The 24,005-nt window shown below is 41.7% G+C and overlaps 5 protein-coding genes across 7 annotated transcripts; 3 read left to right on the top strand and 2 right to left on the bottom strand.

Annotated features, from left to right (window-relative positions):
• The first annotated feature begins 22 nt into the window (after positions 1 to 22).
• On the top strand, positions 23 to 3,650 carry LOC129582043 (UNC93-like protein MFSD11). 2 transcript variants are annotated; one of them, XM_055473420.1, is made up of 14 exons: positions 23 to 413; positions 637 to 815; positions 965 to 1,046; positions 1,241 to 1,278; positions 1,336 to 1,378; positions 1,452 to 1,602; positions 1,668 to 1,703; positions 1,760 to 1,963; positions 2,027 to 2,058; positions 2,164 to 2,358; positions 2,443 to 2,611; positions 2,685 to 2,725; positions 2,793 to 2,887; positions 3,088 to 3,650. In XM_055473420.1, exons 2-14 carry the CDS (start codon positions 645 to 647, stop codon positions 3,292 to 3,294), a joined length of 1,464 nt encoding a protein of 487 aa, XP_055329395.1. In that variant the 5' UTR covers positions 23 to 413; positions 637 to 644; the 3' UTR covers positions 3,295 to 3,650. The 2 variants fall into 2 exon arrangements, with proteins under 2 accessions (XP_055329395.1, XP_055329396.1); XM_055473421.1 differs by having other exon boundaries at positions 400 to 535.
• A 372-nt stretch (positions 3,651 to 4,022) lies between these two features.
• LOC129581827 (UNC93-like protein MFSD11) lies at positions 4,023 to 7,706 on the top strand. Of its 2 annotated transcripts, none has more exons than XM_055473090.1 (17): positions 4,023 to 4,502; positions 4,681 to 4,743; positions 4,973 to 4,991; positions 5,098 to 5,133; positions 5,217 to 5,261; positions 5,327 to 5,445; positions 5,599 to 5,630; positions 5,727 to 5,762; positions 5,833 to 5,899; positions 5,975 to 6,087; positions 6,175 to 6,206; positions 6,264 to 6,329; positions 6,407 to 6,698; positions 6,867 to 6,907; positions 7,034 to 7,056; positions 7,132 to 7,203; positions 7,301 to 7,706. In XM_055473090.1, the coding sequence occupies exons 1-17, from the start codon at positions 4,248 to 4,250 to the stop codon at positions 7,451 to 7,453; spliced, it is 1,464 nt and encodes a 487-aa protein (XP_055329065.1). In that variant the 5' UTR covers positions 4,023 to 4,247; the 3' UTR covers positions 7,454 to 7,706. The 2 variants fall into 2 exon arrangements, with proteins under 2 accessions (XP_055329065.1, XP_055329064.1); XM_055473089.1 differs by having other exon boundaries at positions 5,312 to 5,445.
• An 815-nt stretch (positions 7,707 to 8,521) lies between these two features.
• Positions 8,522 to 12,715, top strand: LOC129581553 (uncharacterized). Its single transcript, XM_055472694.1, has 5 exons — positions 8,522 to 9,606; positions 9,939 to 10,700; positions 10,867 to 11,226; positions 11,282 to 11,524; positions 11,654 to 12,715. The coding sequence occupies exons 1-5, from the start codon at positions 8,784 to 8,786 to the stop codon at positions 12,478 to 12,480; spliced, it is 3,015 nt and encodes a 1,004-aa protein (XP_055328669.1). The 5' UTR covers positions 8,522 to 8,783; the 3' UTR covers positions 12,481 to 12,715.
• A 128-nt stretch (positions 12,716 to 12,843) lies between these two features.
• On the bottom strand, positions 12,844 to 15,945 carry LOC129581554 (clusterin-associated protein 1-like). The gene is made up of 9 exons (XM_055472695.1): positions 15,762 to 15,945; positions 15,553 to 15,664; positions 15,308 to 15,392; positions 14,894 to 15,070; positions 14,564 to 14,659; positions 14,319 to 14,402; positions 13,939 to 14,072; positions 13,678 to 13,810; positions 12,844 to 13,236 (listed from the first exon to the last, which is right to left on the bottom strand). The coding sequence occupies exons 1-9, from the start codon at positions 15,781 to 15,783 to the stop codon at positions 12,937 to 12,939; spliced, it is 1,143 nt and encodes a 380-aa protein (XP_055328670.1). The 5' UTR covers positions 15,784 to 15,945; the 3' UTR covers positions 12,844 to 12,936.
• Positions 15,946 to 16,274: 329 nt separating this feature from the next.
• Positions 16,275 to 23,978, bottom strand: LOC129581980 (uncharacterized). The gene is made up of 7 exons (XM_055473315.1): positions 23,684 to 23,978; positions 22,358 to 23,213; positions 19,899 to 22,165; positions 18,850 to 19,734; positions 17,900 to 18,588; positions 17,306 to 17,763; positions 16,275 to 17,237 (listed from the first exon to the last, which is right to left on the bottom strand). Exons 2-7 carry the CDS (start codon positions 23,202 to 23,204, stop codon positions 16,522 to 16,524), a joined length of 5,862 nt encoding a protein of 1,953 aa, XP_055329290.1. The 5' UTR covers positions 23,205 to 23,213; positions 23,684 to 23,978; the 3' UTR covers positions 16,275 to 16,521.
• Positions 23,979 to 24,005: the final 27 nt, after the last annotated feature.

Genomic DNA, 24,005 nt, shown 5'->3' with positions numbered 1-24,005 from the left:
CTCAAAACAAATAGAGCAGCTGTTGCGTGTATACTGGCGCTGTATGTAATGATCATAATTATATAGATAGTATAATATTTGTAGTAGCCACTAGCCAGGCTTGTTTAAGTTTAACAGTCCCACCGCAACATAGTATTCTTATAAGTACTGTACTGATTGCTAATAGACTAATACATTAGAGCACTTATTTCGATTGCACTTGTTACTTTAAATCATAAGTTCATAACTGATGAAGTATTCCAGTTTTCTTCGAGTTCTGTATTGTTTGTTGTGTTAAGATTTCGTGAACATTGGAACTTTATCTATGCTTCCGCAATTCATGAACAACTATACCTGAGGGCTGAGGGTATCGCGGACACATTACAGTGCTTACTGCACGATTTTTGTATGACTGTTTTGGAAAAAACGGCAGGGTATGTGTCGATTTTGGAGTTTTTGTTTATTTTGCTGAACGTAAGATTACGGCTGGAGTCGCTGGGCATGGATTTAAAATCTCTCAAGTTGCAAATTTCTGTGATTATCAGCTGTATCATCTGTATGTAATTGCGGAGAGCGATACTTCGCAGCTCGAACAGCGCCCGCGTAATCGCCGAGAAACACCTTTCACGTTGAAATTCAGCAGTTACAGTATTTTAGGAGCAAAGATGGAGCAAGCATATGTGGCAATCAATTCTGGGGATTCCGAGGAGAATAATAACCCTAATACTGACAATCTACTTCGTGCACAGCGTAAAATGCAGCTGCGAAATGTTATCCTCGTGGGCATTGTGTTTATGCTCCTGTCCAGTGCATCCCAGACGTCGTCTACAGTAGAAGTAAGCATTTTTTTCCAACGGGAATTATACGTCTACTCTAGCTTGCATCATTTAGATTTGTCCGACTGTATTCACCATTTAAACGTAATTAATCAATTAGTGATAACTTTTTACTAATGCTGTATTGATAACATATTTCTGTGCTGTAGACGATTGTCATCGACAGCGTTCACGATCAGTATTTCAACGGAACCAGCACACTTGGATACAAATTATTGGCTGTTTTAAACGGTAAATTCTAATTCGTGTCCAGTGAGCACGCGCATGATTGCAGAGAGTTTTGCAGTTTTAATGCAAATTATACATCCGCAAAGGGTTTGCGCACTTCATAGCTCAATTTATTTATGAAAAGTTAATTCGCAATTTCTGCACAGGTTGATTTATTTCTACTTGAGGAGATTAATTAACTGCCTTAATTTTGACAGGTGTAATCGCTGGATCAGTATGGATATCCCAGACCATGGTATGAGTAAATTTGGAAAGGGGAGATAAATCGTTTTCAAAATGTATTTTAATTTAGGTGGCGAATATCGGACCGAAGTATGGCATGCTCATTGGGGGAGGTAGGTATAGCTAGTCTTGGATGGCTGATTATTTAATCCATTTTGCATGGTATTGACTGTTCCATGATTTTAGTTTGTTACTGCATATTTGTTTCCACGTTTATCCGGCCTCTCGTCAGCACATTGTTCGCGGGAGTAGTGATTCTGGGTGTTGGACAGGCCGTATTATGGACATCGGAAGGAGTGTTTCTGTCGCTTAATTCTGATAAAGAAACAATTGGCCGGTAATTTTCGGCTCCGGACGTTTCCAGTTCGCGCGGAGCTTAACATCTTGTATTTTCTTTTGCAGAAACTCGGCTGTGTTTTGGGCGTTGTACCAGACAAGGTTGGTATCTTTTTTGATTTTAATTTCTTTTTCTTAACAGTATCCATTTATCGCAGCTTATTGTGGGGGAATTTTTACTTTTTCTACAAAATGAATGGTGCAGAAACCATTGATGATGTTACGCGGTACTGGATTTTCGGAGCCCTTGTGGTTTTGGCTGGAGCAGGGACATTCCTTATTATGGCTCTAAAATACCCTGTCCCTAAGCTAGTCCCGCATTCGATTAATGCTGATGGAAGCGTAAAAGTGGAATCTGCAGAGTAGGCGCTCGAGACTTCAGTTTTAGTGAAGACAGAATTCCATTTGCAAATTGTTTTTTTTAGGGTGAAATCTCGGGGTCTGGTTGACTCTATTAGTAAGTGAAGTTGTTTTGCAGTGAAGTGCAAATGGATGTATTGCAACTGTACAAATGAATGCATTGCAATACTATACTTACTACTGAACACACACTAACTTGTAGGATGCTCGTTACGTTTGATCACAACGAAGCGTATGCTGTTTGCCATGTGGACTTTTATATATATCGGATTGGAGCAGACTTTTTGGTCGAATGTTTACGACTCGTCATTGGGTTACACAAAGAAATTCGGAACTCATATTGCGGATAGTTTGGTTGGTTTGTCTGGGGTATTCGTCGGAATTGGGGAAATCTTAGGTACATACATGTCCTTTGCGCAGTTTTTGCGACTCTTTTATTGCGACAGCATGCGACCAGTTCAAGCATTGCGACCGGTTTTAGGTTCCATCATATTTGGATTGGCTGACACGCGTTTTCCTCGTATGGGAAGAGATCCGGTGATTATCTGTGGTTTTGTTTCGCACATGGTGGCGATATTTTTGGTTTTTATTAATATTCCCAATGCGGCTCCACTGGGCGCGACTTTTGATGACGGTTTTATCCATCCCAGGTAAATTAATCTTGTGCTCGGGTTTTAGAAAATGCAGATGATTACTGTTTTACATCAACATTTTGTGTTGCAGTTTTCAGCTGGCGTTGTTTTGTTCTGTACTTTTTGGATTTGGTAAGTGTGCAAGCAGCACGAAAAATTTAATTAATTTAAAATGCTTATTATATGGTTGATTTTATAGGCGATAGTGCTTTCAACACGCAACTGTATTCGTATTTGGGAGAAATGTACGCTGCGGATAGTGTTCCAGCATTTGCTCTGTTTCAGTTCATCTGGGTAAGTCGCAATTTCGGCAACTTGTGTCTGAAATTAAGCACACTAACTATATCTTTTCGATTTTTTCGTGTTAATGCCGGCCTATGTAGTATAAGTATAATTTTACAAAAATAACATTGTTTTAACTTTTTGATATTACTTCCTTTAACCGTGAAACATACAGTATTCTCTGTTATGGGTCTGTTAACTGTTTTTCGCAGGGTTTAACTTGCTGCGGTGCTTTCTTCTACGCCACTGTTTTACATTTGTATATTCAACTATTGATTTTGGCCATAATTGGAAGTATCGCCACAATCACGTTCTGCAAGCTAGAATGGGATTACAAAAAGACAAGGATTCCTTTTCTACAATCGGAACGATCACAGTTAGCAGACGAAGGAACTGAGAATCTTCTGCATAATGAGTGAATGATCTTTTGAGAATCTTGTATCCGTGAAATGAATCTTGACATTTGGACCAAAACATTTTTGGACTTGAAAATCTCCTAATGGTTTTTAGAAATTTCAGCCTAGTGTCACTCTTTTATACCTCCTAACAGATGCTCTTTACCGATTTTAAGCTTATAAAGTTTATTCTTTTAGTATTTCCTCGAGATAGCTAGCTTCAAGATGGAAACAGCAGATGTGTACGTAATTCTCGGATTCCTGTTTATGTGATAATATTTTCGTAATTAAGTTTTTATAGTTATGCTGTACTGTTAATTTGTGTAAAGTGTAAACCATGGAGTATGTGGAGTTTATACTAGATGTTTAATAAACGCAGAAGGCGACAGTTTGCGGAGGTTGTGTCTTTACGATAAGTATGTATTTGCTACTCACTAATTGTACACTGCTGCGCAGAAATAAAAAAACGATCCAGAATGGATGTTTACTGTACACCGATGCACCAGAAGAACGAAAATCATGTTGTTTGCTCTTTCAACATTACAGTAGAAGTATACACGATTTGCGGTGCTTAGTGTAACTGCTGTTCAACAAGGTAACCGCAAAACTGGTTTGGGGTTGAAAAAGTAAAGAATTAGACTTTGGGTGCACTAATGAACAAAATTGTTCATACTGCTGAAACTTTGGTATGCCTTGCGGCTTCCGGCAAAACTTTGCTAGTAGAGTAATTTCTTTTTACAGATGGCAGGTAGCGAAACGTTAATCTATACCTAACAATGGTAAAAATTTTATGCGAGTAATGATGGATAATTTATCGCACACAGCTGTTGCAATAATACTAATTAATAAAATTTTTATAAGACCAATTTTTTGGGCCGGCTTTATGTTTATTTGAGAGGAAGTATACTGCTACACTGTTGTTAATTCCCTCATAAGCACGGATTGGTGACGGACACGATTTATCAGTTCCACTGAAAATGGGCACATCAAATTATGGCGCCACGGAAACCGATCTCCCACAATATCCCGACCTGTTCGGCACTCAGGAAACGCCGAAGTTCGCCGATCAGGCACCCACCCTTACTGTGAGCAGCGTGCTGCATTCCAGAAATCCCTTGGTCCGCAGTGCCGAACTGAAAGCCAGACGTAAAGTGCAATTCTGGAATCTAATCCAAACTGGACTGGCGTATATGTTTCTGCTTTCTTCCGTGCAAACGGCCCTTTCCATTGGAGTGAGTATCGTTCAGATACTTCGCAAGTCTACACTGAGTTACAGTAAAAGCTGTAATTATACGATGTATACAATAAAGCATATCTGTGCACTTCCACAGAAGCGACTTAAAACAGCTAAAGTTACATCTTTTGCATATTCTTCGTATTATATTGCTTTTTATGCATTTCCGGTTGCAGACGCTGGTTCTGAACAGTGTGGATGATGAGAAATTTCACGGAACTAGCACTATTGGCTACACGGTAAACTTCAGTACAATAATCTAGACGTAAGATTTTATTTTGTGCAGTTACGAATGTCAAAAGTTTTGAAAGGAAAAATGCATGCGCATTAGAAAAATTTTCAATTGAAAAGCTTTGTTTAGCTTCCGGTGTCCTATCTAGTCCTGTGAACGGACGTCAAGATCACATCAGCAGCAAATAACTTAATAGCTGAATACTACATATTTAAAAAACGATCGGTATATTGCAGGTGTTGGGAGTGACCTACTGTAAGTACTGTAAATCTTGTGATGAATTCCTAATTTGTGCCAGTTTGTTATTTGTGTCTAGTATTATTTACGGAAATTTCCTATCATTTTTCAAGCTTTTTTGCAGGTGTACTAGCTGTTGCGTTTTGGCTGTCCCAACCTGGTAATACCTAGTTTATATAGCAAACAATTTTTTCCCGCTTTTTCAGTGTAAAGCGATGAAGTTACATGTTCTTTTGCTTTTAGTGGTGGCTAACATTGGACCAGTGAATTCGATGATAATTTCAGCCGGTAGTTTTTGTGTGGTGTGAATAAATTTACACACTGCTAACAGTGAATAGATATTATCCTTCTAGTGTGTTTTATATTGTTCCTCGTGGTATTCATACGACCTCTAATGGTTCTAATTTTCATCGCGGCCATTGTTGCGGGATTTGGATCAGCTGTGCTGTCCACAGCCGGCGGCGTGTTCATGGTAAATGTTTCAGATGAAACGTTTTTACAGCAAAAACGTTAGCGGTTAGGTTTGGCTAGATAGATGATCCCGATAATATATGCGAAAAAAGAAACATATGAGATAATATAACGAAATTTAAATCCAGATGTCACATCACGGTTCTTTGCGCAGGCGCTGAATTCCGACAGCGAAACCATTGGCCGGTATGTTTGACATCTTTCTTGCTGTAGTTGGATCATTTATGCTGGCACCGGTATAAAAAGCCTATTACGGCTATAATTTTATATTTATAATTTCAGGAATACTGGCATATTTTATGGATTATACGAGACGAGGTAAATTCGGTATGTTTACTGAACAAAATGCTGAGTTTTTCTCATGAGTGGGTTTATCATAATTTCATAGCTTAGTCTGGGGTAATGTGGGATTCTTTCTAATCATGAGCGGCTCTGTGGAAATCAGCACGAAACAGGTGAGCGTGATTTCACACCGTTTTGTTGAAACTTCCAACCAAACTTTGCAAGAAAATCTTTCTGGTTTTATTTAGCGGTACTTGATATTCGCATTTCTCTTATCGCTGGCGGTATTCGGAACGATTCTTGTGTTACTTCTAAAACGACGACAAGCCGCCTCTGTACTGCAGCCATCAGAATTTGCGAGGTGAACAACTTAGCAGCGCGATTGAATTTGCATAGTCTTGTGTACATGTTGTACTTTTATTATATATGTGGTTGCTTTTTTCTTTAGGGCGATAGACCGCAATTTTTGGGATTCCATGAGTAAGCGACATAATTAACTCGATGAAATGCTGACAATTAACAATTTTGCATTTACAGAAGCTGCGATAATGCTTACGCAAGATCCCAATGTTTTATATATGACACCTTTGGTAATATATTTAGGTATATCTGCGTTGTCGTTCTTTGTACAATTAAATCCTTTACTATTTGCTGCTTCTGACTGTTCTTTTTCTTGCTAGGGTTATCTTCAGCATTTAGAAATGATATATACAATTCGTCCATTGGATACACTGATCGCTTCCGCTCGTTAGCGCTGGTGGGAATGGCCGGTGTCTTTCTTGGACTGGGTGAACTGACCGGAAGTGCTATCTGTGGCGCAGTTAGTAGTAAATTTCCGTATATGAATCGCGGAAAAATTGTGATCGGCGGAGTGACTTTCAGTGTTATTGCATATATTTTTATCTATCTTAATCTACCATCCGAGGCTAACCTAGGTCCAACGGATGGCGTGTCCATAATCAGTCCTCCCAGGTATGAAAACCCTTTGCCGTGTATACGTAGTCAACACAAAAATGCGTTTTATTCATTACAAACTAAAAAACAAATGTATGGCCAAGGCAAATACTTGCATGATAAAATTATCGGCATATTGTAGTGCAATCTGCTGTGTGGATGTATTATAATTTTTTTTGATTTTAGCAAATTCGTTGCTGTATTATGTTCGTTCCTAATGGGAATTGGTAAGTCAAAAGCAGCATTATGAGAGACTAATTATTGTCAGGCCTCGGAAGTAAGAAAAAACTATCGAAACAATACTGAAATTTGTTAAATGAGTTTCGGTAATAATTTTGGTTTCTTGTCAACAGGGGATGCCTCTATTAACACTCAGGTAACACAATTATTTTGCCAAGGTACCTGTCTTTGGTTTTGGGTGGTGTTTTTATACTATGCTGCATCTATCCAGATTTACGCTCTACTGGCGGAAATGTTCGGCAGAGACATTGTACCTCCTGTCGGATTGTTTCAATCTGTTTATGTAAGCTATTCTTGCCGATATTATTATGTCGTGTAAAGATACATTAGCGTGTCGTATATGTAAACGATTCAAAATAATGTAGAACGTATGTTTTCAGGCTGTTTTCTGTGCGGTTGCCTATTTTTACAGCACATCGCTGAAACTGTATGCTCAGATGCTGATTTTGATAGTTCTCTCCGTTGCCGGCTGTTCGTCTTTTACGATTATGGCCGGGCGATTTGCTCGCAGCCGGCATTTTGAAGATCTCTAATGTTAATTAGTATAAGCAGTCACAAGTGTTATCCATCCCATTTCCTTCTAGTTTTCCTGTAAATTTTCCTATAGCAGTATGTTATGCGTAAAGTGCGTATGATGTCTAAATAAAATTATATCAAAAGCATTTTTGCAAAACTATGGACATACCATGCCGGTGTTCAGTATCTACACATGATTTCGTAACTGGCGAACTAGTTCTGTGCCATCTGTTTCTTCTGTTGCATTTCTACATTGCCCAGCGGAAAACTGCCTAAAGCAACGGTTCATCGAATTGGGGATTTATAGTTTGGTGTTTCCCTTCTTGTTTTGTGATAGAATTGTATCTCTTTAGATTGCGCCGATAAACTTCTCAACATACTAATGCCCAGTCATTATTTTCCTTCCCTTTTTTCATGATCTTAGCATCGCACCTGTGTTAGGTGATAATTATGTCGGTACCAGTATACCTGTATTTGTGGCAACGCCCCGCCGTTAAAATTTTTAATTCTTATTTAGATGAGATTATTTAAACTTTCTTGCTGCCCTCTCTTAAGCTTTTCGGTAAAATCAATACAACATTACGGTAAGCATGCATTCAATACAATATTTTATATGGTTGAAGATCGACATTATCTCACATCACGGATTATAATGATAAAATTACGAAGTAAATGGAAACACCATCATTTTTTACGAAATACTGCAGGGTGTATGCACCTGTTGTAAAATTGGTTTAACATCCAATGGTCACTGACTCACTGGTAAGCAGCGCTTGTACTTCAGTACTCTATATCTATACTCATATGGGTTTCCATAATTATGCCGAATTTTTTCAACTGGATGGTCCCGTTAGGAGCAGAGTCTAAAAATATAACACTGACCGTAATCCGTTTAAATGTTATACACCGATACAAATTCGACAGAAAGTTTACGAGTAGGTGGTAATTAGCTCAAAATTTGTTTCCCGTCATAGATCATAGATGACCAGAAGGCTTATAAGTTGCAGTCGCACAGCGACCGCCCGCCCTGCACAATTGATTACGGGCCATTTGCAAATGCAGACTCGGAAGCTCAAAATGTTTTCCCGTCCAGTGTACGTAGTAAACTAAAAGATGTGTTACTTGTTTCATTTTTTGAAACCATGAATCGATACCGAAATTTGCCAGGCCATGATAATATTATGGTATTAGTGGCCAGATTTTAAAATGCGAAATTTTGATCGGGTAACGATATTCTGCAGTTCTATTGCAGTAGATGCACAACGACTTTCCCATGGATTTGAAACTTGGTCATTGTGTTAACTACTCAATAATGGCATCTGCCTGACTTTTGCTACCATTTCCATAATGGAATCTCGTCGTCAGCGGACGCTGCCATCAACACGAAGTCGAAGTTCTCCAGCAGGTGATCATCGTTCCCTAACTCTTAGCGACACGATCAGAGAGCTGTCTGATCAAGAGCATCACTTGGAGAGTCAACTGGAGAAGCTGCAAGAGAGGAAAAAATCCCTTTTGAAACTGCTGGAGAAACCATCTACAGCAGCAGCCAGCTTGCAAGCTTCTCCGACGAACGATAGTCGTTCCCAACTGGTCGCTCATGTCCCGCGATCGAAGCCAAGGGAGCGCGTGAATCTCTTGGCCGAGCAGACGCGCCGTCTTAACGATGATCTACAAACGAAGCTCCGAGAATTAGATGCCAAAGGACCCGCAGCCGAATTCCAGGAGAACGATCCGTATAATTTTCTCAACACATATATCCGCAAGATGGGTTACTTGCAAGTGGCTCAGAAAGCGAAGAAACGTCCTCGACGGGAGCGACCACTGGTCGCCAGTCGAGGGGAGAATGGACCGGTGGAGGCAACCATTAATTCTAAAAAAGATGATTACGCCAGTGATTTCGATGTGTCTGTGGTGACGCCTGTTGTTCAGGAGCGGATTGCACCCATTCCCTTTATTGATGAAGAAGCCAAAGAAAATGTGGCACATGCAGGGCAGAGTGGAGTTGGCGATAGTGCCATGGAAAAGTCGAATAATGTCGTGGAAGAATGGTTGGAGCATTCGTTTGGGAAGGGTTTGGATAACAGCTCCGACCATAGTCACAACACTGGGCGCATGTCCAGTGAATCGGGTTTGGTTGTGGAGAAAACGCCGAAACGGGAGAATATCACTGGTATGTCGATTATTCTAATCTCTGTGTTGAACATGTAGCTTCCGAAAATTTACGTTTTGAATTGCATAAAATCAAGATAATGGGGAGATATGGCTTAACTTTACTTGAAGTGCAAGGGCGAATAGTAATTCTCGAATTTTTGCGAATTTTAAAATTACTTTGGTTTGTTTAACACAGAAGTTGTGTAAGTTTATAGCTGGAAACAGCTAAAATTATACAGGGTTGTGAGATGTTAGAACTAATAAATGGATGCGTTTGATGTGTGCTATTAATTTTTTTCGAATAATTGTAATCGAACCGTTACTACGGTGTTTATTTATAATTTTGTCTAGATGCCCGAACATCATCCTCTTCTTCGTTATCAGCAGAAGAGAACGAAGTTTCCTTAATAGAAAATGAGCCCCCGCCAAAGGATGAATTTTTCGAAGCTGATCCCGTGGATCCACCGAAATTTCCCGTTCTGACTATCCCGCCACTCAACTTCGCCAACCTTCGCGTGTCCACTCCACCTGTGAATGAAGTCAAACCGTCTTTTCACAGTGACAAACCAGCTTCCCAGTCCAGCTCGACTGCTGTGTCGGTGCCGGTACAGATAAGCAGCCCCTCATCCCGCTCCAGCAGTCCGAAGCGGCTCAGCACACCGGAAGGATCGGGCTCGGAAGTGTCGGTGGCCTTCTCCCTCAGTTCCGCCTCCAAAGTTACGCCCACTGAGCCGCTCACTCCACGTCAAATCCGTTTTGAGATCAAGGAAGAGCGCCCAGTGGTTTCTGTGGAACCTCCCCACTTTCCTGCGGACTTTGTCCCGCTGCACCCGATAGTGCTTCCTGTGGACACTGACGCTATTGAGAAGCTTGCCGAGGACATCACGCATCGATCAGTTGCGGACGAGAGTGTTTCAATCGCGGATTCGGTTGTTGAAAGGTACTCTGATGGTGAGATTGGGAATCATGCAGCGACTGGTTCCACGGAAAAGGAGTTTCGTTTGCACATCAATGGCGATGATAAGATGGATCAAAACACCGAATTGGACAAAGTGGATAGCAATGTTCATGACATCGTATCGCCAACGCTTAGTCCGATGCTCTCCATTCCAGGTATTCTGCATGCCTTAATGTTTTTGGTTAGTTTTTTTAGCTGGTTCGTAAATTCATAAATGCATGTGGTTTTTTATCGGATTCATATTAATACAACGCTGTCACTTTATCGATTCTTTAATACAGCAGTGGGGCATTATTTTGAGGTTAACACTTCTTGCTTCAGATGCTTTCGTGGACGATTTTGACACTTTTTCGGACGATGAAGGTGTTCAAAATCAACCAGACCGAGTGAAATCTCCCCCAAAGAAAACTGAAACTGCCACCCATGACGAGAGCAATGCCAACGAAAACCGCAGCGATATTGCATCGATTCGAAGTGATTTCTTGTCATCCAGCCATTCGGAAATTGGCCAGGCTGGTGTGAATCTGCAAGATTTTGATAACATTGAGGTGGATACTATTTTGTCAGATATTGCCGTTCACGAGACTTTTGATTTGGATCTCCGTTTCCCATCCAAAAATGCGCAGGAATTGTCCTCTGTTGAAGATGAATTAGAACATGGAGAACTACTACCTGCAGCCGGTATGAATGATGGGATGTTTTGTTAATGCAGGCTAAAAAATTGAACTGTTTTTAGATGATATTGTGTCGGAAAGCGGCGTGACCGTGTCTATTGTGGATGAGGTTGATGATCTCCCCGCGAATGCATGTGAAAAAGAGATTGAAGAAGTTAACAACGATAATTCGGGCGGTGACAAGAAAGTGGATGGAAATGATGATCTGTTTGCTGGGCGTAAAGTTGGGGCGGTGGATGGTGGAGATTTGGATGCTGCACAGGAATCAGCTAGATCCACTTCGTCGTCTGGACATTCTATTATTGGTAAGGTTTTCAACACCTGAGCAGATATTGTGAATAAGTATTTTAAATAGCTTTGAAACTGTAAGGTGGGGTTTCATTGAACGGAATTATTTAAAATCGCCACCATAATCAGCATAATCTTATTTGTAGACGATCTACTGGGTGTAACGCGGTCGATAGTCAACGGATACTCACCAGATGTGAATGTTTCGCCTCAATCGTCGCCTAGACTAAATCTTTCGAACAATGCCTCTCCATCCTTATCACCTAAACAAGCATTTAAACCGATTGACATTTCGTTGCCATCGGACGACTGGATGGAAGATGACATCTTTACCGCCGTCCACAATCCTGTAGTGATGCCAGAAGTGGCTGAAACCGTTACGGAATCGACGGAAAAGTTGCGTAAGCAAGGTGAATATACGCGCCAGCACAAAGTGGACAGTTTCTATGCCGTGGTGGACGCAATGTGCCGCCTGATCCATCAACAAGCACTTTCCGCCTCATATAATTCTTTTCATGAGATTTCCTCTGACGCCGATCAGCATGAAGAAGAAGCTATGCTGTTTGATAGTATAATTGATGTCTGCGAAGAGAAATTCATCTTCCCGGGAACTCCGACACGGAAGCTGCAACTCTCTAAGGTCAAATTGCCCAGCGATGCAGATCATTTTGTGGCACTGGTATGGAAATCGGTAGAGGATGTGGCGGCTCGAATGGTGCTTCCGGATGTAGCGCTGCATGCTGGCCGAATGGAACAAGATGATGTGGAACAACAGATGGTTTACGATTTGGCCTTCCAGGATTTGGAGCGCAACGAGGCACAGTGGTGTGATTTCAAGCAGAGTGAGGCGATTCTCAAGGAAGAATGTGTCAGTGTGGTGTGGAACGATTTGATTAATGAGTACTTGATTGAACTGAAGAAAACTGCCGACAAGCGCAGTGACCTGCCGACAACGGACGTTGCAGGATGGTAGATACTTGTATTAAAATTGAATCTGGATTTTTAGACAATGATCTGACAGCTTCTCTTTTTTTTATGTGCTGTGACATTTTTTATGGTGATTTGGTAATTTATTTAAATAATTGGGTTCCGGTCATTTGCCATTTTTGGCGCTGTAATATATTCAGTTGTACATTCTTTTAAGCAGTTGGTTAAACCTTGTGGTGATGGTGAATGGTTTTTGGTTTTATTCAAAATGTGAAACTTGAGTCTTGTTGCTTGATTGATCTGCTGTATGCGTTGGGACTTAATGTGTCTTGTGTAACTGGTGTTAAAAGTTATTTATAAGCGCTCTTAAGGATCTCGGAAAACGCTTCGTTGAGTTTCCAGGTTTCCATTTTACTGAACTGAATAAAACCTGAAGTCTGCGGCTAATTTATCATAGTGTGGCAAGAATTACATGAAATGCGAGAAGATCATCAGAGACGTTCTAAAAATCATCGTCGCTTAGTTCGGGTGGGTTTCCGTTGATTCTGTTGGCGACTGAGATCTGGTTGGCGCTAGTGGCTCGCTCCGAATCTGGTGAATCGCGTGAATGTACACTGACTTCGTCGATAGCGTTTTCCCGGACTACCAATCCCCGCATGCGACGTCGTTCCGGTTCCGGTTCGTCTTCCGGTGAGCCATCGTTGAAGCCGTCGTCGATGGCTGTATTGTCTAATCCCAGCATACCTAAATCGTCAATGCGCTGGGTTTCCGATTCATCCTTTCCCTGAATTGTTTGTTTTTTCTAAACAATCGGAAAAACCACGAAATCAATACTCTGAAGTCTGAACAAAGTACTGTATAACTAATCAAATGATCCCGAGATGGCGGGCTTTAGTGATCAAATGTAAAAGTATTAAGTATAGCTTCAAGATACATGAAGTACAAAAACTGCAGATGTTATAACAGATAAATAGTGAGCGAATTTACTCGTACAATGAAAATAATTCATGATTGTGGCCGTTGTGCCTTGTTACTACACATGTCACTCAGATATGCACAGTCGCGCTTCAAGGTAATCGCCTTTATTTTATTTCTGAAATTATTTTTGCGAGTGATTTTTTTACAAAAGCTTCTTTGTTTTCGCGCGTTTAGTAATGCATAGCCGTCCGAAATTGTGTGGCAATGTTTTATTAATTATCATAGAAAATTTATGTGTAGAACTATACAGCCAACGTGTACTAACCTTTTCCAGATCTTCTTCCATGGTTTTCACTTGATCCTCCAATCCTATCAAGTTCCGGTATCGAACACAGTAACGTTCGTATAGCTTTTTCAGTTCCACTTGCAATTTATCCGTCTCGTCCAGGAAACCTGGTCTATAACAAAAGCACAACAGCAAAAATTAAGGTTAATTTACCGCGTCCAGTTCACTTTTCAAAGTTTGCCGACAGGAAGCAGTGTTTTGTACACTGTCCATTGTTATTGCGTTTAGTAAAGTTCTTACTTGGAATTCTGCACCGTCTGGTAGCGTTTTTGTAGCCGATCAAATTCTTCTTCGCGCTTACGAATTTTTGCTTCCAGATTGGCTTTGTCATATGCAATATTTTCAAACTTTTCAGAATAATCTTTGGTTAGTTCCTGTTCGAAGAGAGAAATAACACTTTTAGTAGTAATATTCCGTTAATGGAAGTTGATTTAAGTACAGCATTCTGTACGGAATTTTACTCATGTCTACAGTTACCATTGTCAGCATACTGCTAAATTGCTAATGACAAAGCGTTCAAAATTTCATTTTTTTTCATTAGGCTAACCTTTGCTCTTATTGCGAAACATGCAACAAAAATTACTGCAGATGTCTTCCGTGTGTGAACTGCCATGTTGTACCTCAGCGTCGCTAACAGATTTTGCTAACATCTCATCCACTTTTAATGGATCCATTTTCAGATTTAAGGCGTTAAGACGCATAACCTGCAAAATAAACACATAACGTAACCGGCAACAGTCATGATGACCTTTAGTTCCATTGCCCATAGTTGTATTCCGAATTACTACTTTAAATTTTAATAGCTTCACGATTGTGTCGTTCTGTTTGGAATAAAGTTTTTTTTCGAAATGGGTAGGACACTCACGTGATTTTCCGGTTCTTTACGGAGAAGGTCAAACATTTCTGCGCTGGACAAGACAAGATCGCCTTGTTCCTTTCGAAATGCCTTCAAGTCCATGATCTACAAACGTCGTCATTGTGTGAATATTTGTAAAGTGACACTTTTCGTACGATTTTGCATGGGTTAATTAAATCTGGCATGTGTTCAATTTCGGCCAACGCCAATTTCATGATTGCGACGCATAACAGTATTGCGCGGTCTTCAAAATAAATACTATTATTTTTCCCAAATGCGCAATATACAGCTTTTAAACGTCGACGTCAATCAGGAAAATCATCGCACCGGAATATTTACCTTGGCAATTGCCTTGTTTTTAGCATCCTCATGAAAAGCGGGCACATCTTTGGATGGATTGCTCACGCTTGCCAACGCTTGATGCAGTACGCGGGCAATTTTTAGCATTTCTCGCACAGCGTGGCCATCTGCCATGTACAGCTTTCTTGGATCCAAAATTATGCTGTAACGGTCGGCCTATTTAAAAAATAAAACCAGATCGGTTGCAAAGGAAATACAGATACGTTCTACGTGCCCTGGAACTGTCACGGATTTACTGTAGAAGCTACATATAAAAAATAAATACCATTATCTGTACATGTTGTATTTATCTGTTACGATTAAGTGAATATGTTGTATGAGCAACTGTACGAGTACTGAAACAAAACCTTACATTCTGCAGCGTCGAAACAATACTGCAATAAATTACGATACCATGTGATCAGTTCCGGCCTTGAGAAAAAAGATTCTGTCTTGCTCAGCTTCGATTTCCAGCGGAAGCTGAAATGCAGCATCGCACCTATAAATATCAGTTTGTTTATATTTACTGCTACAGTGTGTTACGAAACTGTTTTTATTTTTTTCTCGGTTTTCCATATTATGCCTGTAATTTGAGATGTGCCTCGGCTCACTGCGGTCCATACTGGGAACCGAGAATAATAAAAACTCGTGCGACTTACTTGAGAATTAGCCAATGTAGTAATTTAGCTATCAGCACGAAGTTTGGATACTGAAAGGAATCGACCTGGATGCTTTCTGGACATTCCAGTTCGGCAAGGATCTCCACAAATTCTAGAAGCAAACAATTAACGGATCTCTAGAATTATGTTGTTTCCAGGAAATGGGTTTTAGTTTTGGAAAACGAGCCACGAAAAGTGCGCCAAAGTACCTTTGGTCTCCTTGTAGGACATTCTGTTCCATATGCATTAACTGGACATTTGCTACAAAAAAAGTGCGATGAAAGACCTCCAATCCTTGACTGAAAAAGCTACCGCAAAAGAGAGAAAAATGTAAAACTGTGCACAACTGGAGTTGGCAACACAGGTATTATGTACAACTGTGCAATCCAGTTATGCCCGAGCTGGCATTGTGGTGCGTGGTATAGAGGTACATATATACGCAATTATGTATTTGTGCAAAAGATCGATAACTTGTCCAGTTCTTGCAAAAGCAAATGCTTTGCATGCGCAGCAGTGCATTAAATGTAAATCATAGATATCCTCACCTTTGCACATTTCGCGATCAATACAAATTGTGGTACAATGATTGCCTTTTAAGAGAAAGTCGTGGACGTCGACTCCTAGTCGCGTTCCTCTTTACTACGTACTTTTGTATAGTTCTATGTTTATTTCAAAAAGTGCGAGACTTACTTAATACTGGGGACCATTTCCGAATTTTACAGCATTGCAAACATATTTACAGATTTATTAATCTAGGTGAACGATTAACGGGGAATGCACAGTGCTCAACATGAAGAACCGTTGTGATGCAAAAGACAAATGCCGAATATAACGCCATCACAATCGACATTCCCAGTGAAGATATATACGTATACGCAGTGAATGCTTTCCGCATTAGCGCAGTTGGTAGAATTATCCGGACATATAAATCACAGCGCATGAGGAAATAATTAATGTAATTAATCCAAATTAATCTAAAGTCTTTACACCATAATAATCCAACAGGTTATTGCCCTCCGCCTCGATGATCTCTTTGTTACTAATTCGTTTCTCCAGGACACGTTGCCCCTTGTCCGTTGTGACACCGGTTTTCAGTATACCGGTCTTAGCGTTTGCAATACCATTCAAAATTGTCTGCATAAGCGGATTCGTCTCCCATGGTCCGGTCGCTGCGATCCGCTTTACTCCCAGTTCATAATCCATTCCTTCCCAGTACTTATCCCGAAAACCATACAGAAATGCACCAATTCCTTTCTCTCGGCATGCTTCCATAAAATCTTCCAGGTATTCACGTGCTCCCACAGTATCCCGACAGATACCGAATTCCCCGACACATAGTCGCACTTTGTGGGCGGTGGCCCATTGAATGGCGATCTGGAGACGTTGACGGATTTGACCTTTATTCCACTGCTCCACTTCCGAATGCTGGCAGTCCCAGACAGGGACATTGCCGGGATAACCGTAGCGTCGCTTGTTTTGGGCGCGGTAGGTCAGTTTGCGTGGCTCGTAGAAGTGGACCGATACGATTAGGGACGGATCAATTTCCGTGAGCGATATGATGGGGAAGTTCGATAAGGCGTTAATATGGGCCCAGAAGGTGGGTTCGATGAGAATCGGAGTAGCCGCATCAACTTCTTTGATGGCGGTAATCATTTCTTTGTAGGTAAACAAAAGATTCTCTATTCCTACAAAAAATTAAATTCGTCAACAATCCTCGATTTCACTCCTCGATCTCTTATGTATAAAAAATTACCTGGGTCCGTAACATCCGAAATATCCGCGGCGTGCGATTCATCGTCAGTAGCGGTAAACGGCTCATTGATTAAATCATAGCCCACAACATTTTCCAAACACCCGCAATATTCGGCAATAAGCTTCCAGGTGGCGGCATTAGCTAAGCGCCGTTCCAAAGTAATGACGACTTGAATTTTTCGATCCTTTAAAGCCTGAATGGTTTTTACTAGCGCTGTTAGTTGTTTATATGGTTCAGTCAAGAAACCACAAAGGTCATAGTCGGTTTCTTCCTTCACACCCACTGCACCGATACGGATACACTCGACGCCGGCAATGGAAAGATCATCAATATCTTTGGCTGACAAGCGGCTACTTGCGTTATACCCAACAAAAGGCTTCATCCAAAATTTATGCTTTGTATTCCGCATTTTCTCGGTTGGCTGTGCCGGTACAGCAGTCAAGGAACCAAGCGTTGGACTGCAACATTAACAATTTTGTTAAGTTTCCTGCGATTAGTTTTTTTAAGCGTAAGATCAAATTTTGAATTGCATAAACTTTAATTATAGATTTAATTATTGTTAACTTTTATTGCACAAAAATGTCATTGTCGAACCTCAGATTCTCCGCTTCGTTCCACGTTGGCCAGCCTTGCAACATGTGGTGTATGTAAAGCCGAATCCGAGCATCTTTGACTTCCGGTCGCGTATGCAGCGCCAGCCCGACTGTGTCGGAGTCCTCTGCTCGCTCAACGGGATTATTTCCCGCTTCGGCGCATAATTTGCGGATTCTTCGTCCAAACTTATGTGACAGCACAAAACTCATCCAGTAATCATCTACCAAATTAAATCCTTCATCGGGCATGGACACCGAAGCACATTCGCGTAGTGCCTGTCGCGGAATCAAACAGGCGTCGGCATGAGCAAAGTGAATATATTGTTCCGGTTTATCGTCACCAACAAATCGCAGTTTCTGATAATCGTTCCACACAAGCGTCGGGTCGTCGTAGTTGAGCTCATGCGGGAGAAATTTATGCCCACGCAAGCACAGTACATCCTCCGGGTGTACAGCTCGTGCTTCCATGAAAAAGCGGATAAAATTATTTTCAGGAAGAATGTCATCATCGCAAATTAGTAGGTTGTCGCTCTTCATTAAAGAAGCAATGGCAAAGCGCACCGAACAGTAATAATTTGCTGTGGAATTGACCAGCTCCAGACTGCGCTGGGAATTTGAGCGAGCAATAAATGGTTCACAGATTTGATGTACCAGACGGGAACGCCATTCATTATTATTCCAGACAATTATCTATAATCAAATGTCTCTTGAACATAAATCGAAAAAATGCTACTTTACTGTTTTTAACTCAACCCATATTACTGCGTAATGCGTATTTGCGATTTTTTAAGTTTGTTTTTTGGTTAACCTTGGAAACTGATATTAATATTCGAATTCCTAATAATTATTTAGTTAAGTTGCCCAAATCTGAGAAACTGTTAAACTACAGTATTACATTTTTACCATGTAAAGATTTAAAAAATAGTTACATATTAGGCATTTAATTAGTACCTGCATTGTTCCAGAAAAGTCTTGTCTTTCCCAAATAGCCGTGAGAATCTTTAGTAAATGGTGAGTGCGCTTGTACGAACAAATGCATACGGTCACGTCAAACTTTTGCGTAACTTTTGGTGTTGTAATAGGAGGAAGGGACAGTAACACCGTACTTTGCTGGACCGCGTTGACAAAGTGACCGACCGAAAACTTGTGCTTGTCCACCGACTCCAGATATCGAACCGCCTCGTCGATCTTGTCCTTTGTTAACAGCAACCGGAAGTCTTTCGTTGCCTCGTTGGGATCGTACAGCAAGGGATAGTTGTCGCCAAGATATTCCTTACACGATTCGAAAGCCGGCGCAAGAATGGGAATATTTTTGGCTACGCATTCCAGAATGATAGTATGCGCTGCTCCATCGTGTTTGACGGCCAGGAAGACAACAGACTCTTTCAACGCGTGCTCGTATTCTACTTCGTTTAGTCGCTCACGAACAACGACATCCGCGGGTGACGGATCTTGCGACAATAACAGTTTGGAATAGCTATCACACAGCAGTAAAACTTTTTGAATATTCTTCGGAACAAGGCAATCATAGAATGTGTCGTAGTCACGAGCGAAACTTCCCACGAATAAAAGGTCGACCTTTTCGCCGGAATGTAAAAGTCCAGATGCACTATTTTCCGATTTTAATGGGAAATTTCCGGTGGCGTATGGATACGTGATGGACTGAATGGGAATTTTGTGGTTACCCGTGTTGAGATTATCCCGAAGGAACGATTCTTGAACCTTGGTCAACGTGAACAGTCCAACGCAGTTTTTCATTCGATTTTCGAATTTTGATCCCGGTTGGCATAAGCGATTCAAGTCGGGATGATAGAATTGTTCAGCATGGTACGGCACCTGGAAAGATTTTGCGTTTGGTCAAGTAATGGTAAATAAAATACAAATTTTTGAAATTGTTTGTTGTAAAATAAACTACATAAACTAAAGCAAAATTATTGCATATGTACGTTGTTGCCGATACGTTCAGTCGAACCATTACATGTACACTGAGCGACCTTTACCTGATGGACGATTCCCATCCATGGCTTGCCGGTGAGAAACACTTCATGATCGTTGCACAGATACTCTTCCACGGCAGGAATGAAGCTAACCGGGCTTTTCGCATCATGTATGGCTGCTTTCAATTCGGACATGGCCTGGAAGAACGCGTTCTTGTGGTGGTGTTCCCACAAAGGTTCCAGTAAGAAATTCACTTTTCTCGCCAGCATCGTTACTGTTTCAGATGGTATGGGCTGCTCAATCACAGCCGGTGCCGGAACATAACGAAACACCTTCGCTATGGTATGCGGTTTATGCATAGTTACCAGATCCTTGGAATACTTGGAAAAGAAGGGAATAGATGTCTGCGATAATCCGTTAAAAACAATTAATGTTTCGTTGGCAATTAGACGGGATTTCAAAGCCAACCATGTCGTCTCCAGTTCTTCGGCTTCCTGTGTAAAGTCGATGAAGACCATATCGACCGGTTCGGTTTCGGTTAAGATGACCGGAAGTTGTGTCGTACCCATGTTTGCCCATCGAATAGGAAAAACGGCGTCCTTGACCGGTTCGATATTGCGCCGAAAAATATCGAGGAACGAGGAGGAGTTGGGATGATCTTCCGGCGACATAAATCGCAGCATCCAGTCTTGCATTTTGAAGCCATCGCAAGCAAAAAACTTGGTTGGTAAATTGTCCGTTTTGGCCGCTAGAGCCATTAACAGCGTGCTATGACCAAACCAGCAGCCCAGCTCGAAAACGGTCTTTGGTTTATAGGTTTTGATGAGCCAAACCAGTAACTGCAACGTTTCCGGATCGGAAGTAGTGCGGACATTCGCAGCCGGTTGATAAACCGTTGCTTGTAGATTTTCGTGCAACCATGGTCGTTCCTGATCCGGTTCCAATGTAGTCTGAGACTGGATGTATTTGACGTATGGATCGAGATGTTTGCTAATCGTATGGAGGTTGTCATCGGAAGTGTCGGAAAGAATTTCTTTAACGGATTTCAGGATGCTGGCACCGTCATCAAATCTCTCCTTGATTAAATACTGCTGCGCTTCCAGACCAACGGTAACGGCATGACATAACGGATGGTCACGGTAGAAATGGGTGACTTTGTTTCCAGTACGGCGTTTGACCATCAAGCGCAGCCCATCGGGTTCAAACTGGATCCGGTCCTCGACCTTTTCCGGCTCTGAAATTATGTCAGGCAATAGCGGAATGCGAATGACGCTAGACGAATTTTTTTCTGTATTGAAGAAAGCTTGAATAATCAGCCCAATGTATTTGACGTCTCTCTCGGTAATGTTGGGATGGGTTGGCAAATAGAATCCCCGATTACCCATCTTCTCTGCATTTGGTAGTCGAGTGACCTTACCATCGGGTCGTCGGTAAGCAGGCTGGAGATGCAGAGGAAAGAAGTAGTCTCGGGTTTCAACGGCATGGTCAGCTAACAACGCACGCAGACGCGTGCGCTGGGTTTTATTTTCACATTCCACACCGAACACCCATGGCGTATCTTGCGGACCACACGAAGGCATCAAGCGAAGCGGTGTGGATTGAAGGGCTTGACGGTACCAGTTTGCCAACTGGCCTCGGTGATAAGTAATTTTGCTGATTTCGTCCAGACAACCGCATGCAACCGATGCGCCAATCCCGTTGATTTTGGCATTAATAGACCGTTTGAAGTGCACAAAGTGGTACGAAGGTGTAAAGCCATGGTTAACATAGCTGGCCAATGATGCGGCATGCTTTGGGTCTTTGGCTAACACAAATCCCCCATCCCCAGCATGGATAATCTTGTTGGCATACAAACTGGCGCACGCAAAATCTCCAAATGTCCCCAGATATTTACGGTCACCGGTGCTGGTTTCGTACTGTATTCCGACGCACTCGCTGATGTCCTCAATAAGCCACCAATCGCGTTGCTTGCATTCGGCGGCGATGGATTCCAGACCGTGAACAGGGACACCGTAGGTGTGCGCCACGATGACCGCTTTGGTTTTTGATGTGGCCACGGCGGCGATTTCTTTCCACCCCGGATTATACATGGAGTCCGCGTTGTCGGCGAACACCACAGTTCCTCCAACGTAGTGCACGGCATTGGCAACCGCGATCATTGTCATGGAAGGGATAATGACTTCGTCATCGGGTCCGATATTGGCGGCTTGTAACGCCAGCATTAGGGAAGTGAAACCGTTGCAACAGGGCTGTGCCACGGGGACTTGAAACAGTGATTTCAGCTTTTTTATCATTTCTTTCGGCCAAAAGCCAGCGGAAGAAACGCTGCCTGAAATCAAGTTAACAGCAACACGCGTTAAAACACGTTACCTTAAAATGCACCATGCAAAAATATTTTTTAAGGAGCGTTAAGGCAGTCGGTTTACAGGCTTGTCATATACCACATTATTAAAATGCATGAAGGTTTGAATAAGTCTCTACGTTGAATTGGTCAGTTTTATGGTCCATTTCAAAATCTTACCAGAATTTAAACACGCAGCAACATTTTCCTTGATAAGGTCACTCATGTACGGCGCAGACACTTGATAGCGCCATCCCGCTTCCGGCCGCGGTGGCTCCCGATCTGGCACAAACTGGAGTAATTCCGTCGGAACCTGCAGTGACTGATTAATTGCTTTCTGCACTATCAACTCGATGTCCACTGTTGCCAGCTGTTCGTCCGTGGAAAGGTCAGTCCAGTTGGCAATTTTGTTCCATGGTGCTTCTGGATTCTGTCTCTGACTATAAGCATCGTACTCGTAATCCGCGTCTTCCAGACTGAGGCGATGGAGGATCTTCCTGATTTCCTGCATCGGTGATTCTACCAAATCTTCGTATTTGACAAACACCGGAATAACGTCTACCGGCCATGTGGCACCGATTTGGGCCCAGTCGCTTTCCGTCTCTTTGATGTAATCGTCTAATTCTTCCGAGGAAATGGTGACCTTTGGCTTCGGCTTGTTATTGTCACCTCCCGGATGTAAAAACCATTCCCCGGTTTCTTGGGCAATTTTTAGTGATGCCAGTTGTTCGATCAGGTTCTCACGCCACAGTACGATAACGTGTGTAATTTGTAGATGGCGCACTAATTGATCGAATTTAATTCCACGCAGTTGCAGATGCTCCGGAAAAAGCTTAAATCCAACCATGCTTTTGGATTTGATTTTGGATAGCTTTTTGTCAAGGTCTTCCAGTGGATCGCCTTCGATGATTCTGCTGTCGCTGAGCATTTCCCCGGTTAGCATGATCTGAGGATGACGGCGAAGCAGATTGAGCAAGAAAGTCGACCCGGCGCGCGGGCTGGACAATAACAGACAACGTCCGGACATTGTTGAAATCTACCATAACAATGCACAAATGTTGCGTATAATAACAGCGTAGTTACTGCGCAGTTGATTACAACATAACTGATTGTGATCGACCACAAGGTTTGCTGTACAAATAAAACTGAAACAACTAGTGCTAAACACTAAACCGTATCAAGAGCAATCACATCAATGACTATAATAAACAATTACAGGTAATAAACAATAAGCAATGTACTGTACAAAAGATGTCCTCTGTATAATTGATAGTCTTATATGCGCTCCAAGATCGGAAGCTGACCACTTCTTTCCAGCCCCCATAACTGATATAATATAACAACGCACTAGGAGCTAACAAAAAAACAATACACTGAAAAACTACAAAAATTTGCAGGCGTAACGATGCAGTTCATAGTAATATTAACAATCGATACATCGAATGCGAATTTGCGCTTACGCAAAGCGAGGCAAATTATTATATTTTGGTGACCTTATGTACCTACCGAAATACAATTTGGGAAGCGAGCGGAGATACAATTTGGAATAGGGTAGATCAACAATAACGAATAAATGGCTATACACTAGCATGAAGTTCGAACCACTGTCTTGTGCAATGTCAAATTTACAATTTTTGTACAGTTAAACGAATTTGATCAAAACTGACAAATAACTAGATTTACTGCAAAGAACTCGCTAATCCCTGGACAGCTTATATACTGTGCAGCGTAACCGAGATTTCTTCTGAACATTAGAGGGCGATTTGACAAGTAGATCAGAATAGGAAGTGATGTATGATAGATTGCTGATCTTGTTTTGGTTTACTGT

This window comes from Paramacrobiotus metropolitanus, unplaced genomic scaffold (genome assembly GCF_019649055.1).
Source record: "Paramacrobiotus metropolitanus isolate TYO unplaced genomic scaffold, Prichtersi_v1.0 Parri_scaffold0000006, whole genome shotgun sequence".
Classification (NCBI taxonomy): Eukaryota; Metazoa; Tardigrada; class Eutardigrada; order Parachela; family Macrobiotidae; genus Paramacrobiotus; species Paramacrobiotus metropolitanus.
Note: the sequence above shows the minus strand (reverse complement) of the source record. Positions and strands in the feature narration are given on the sequence as shown.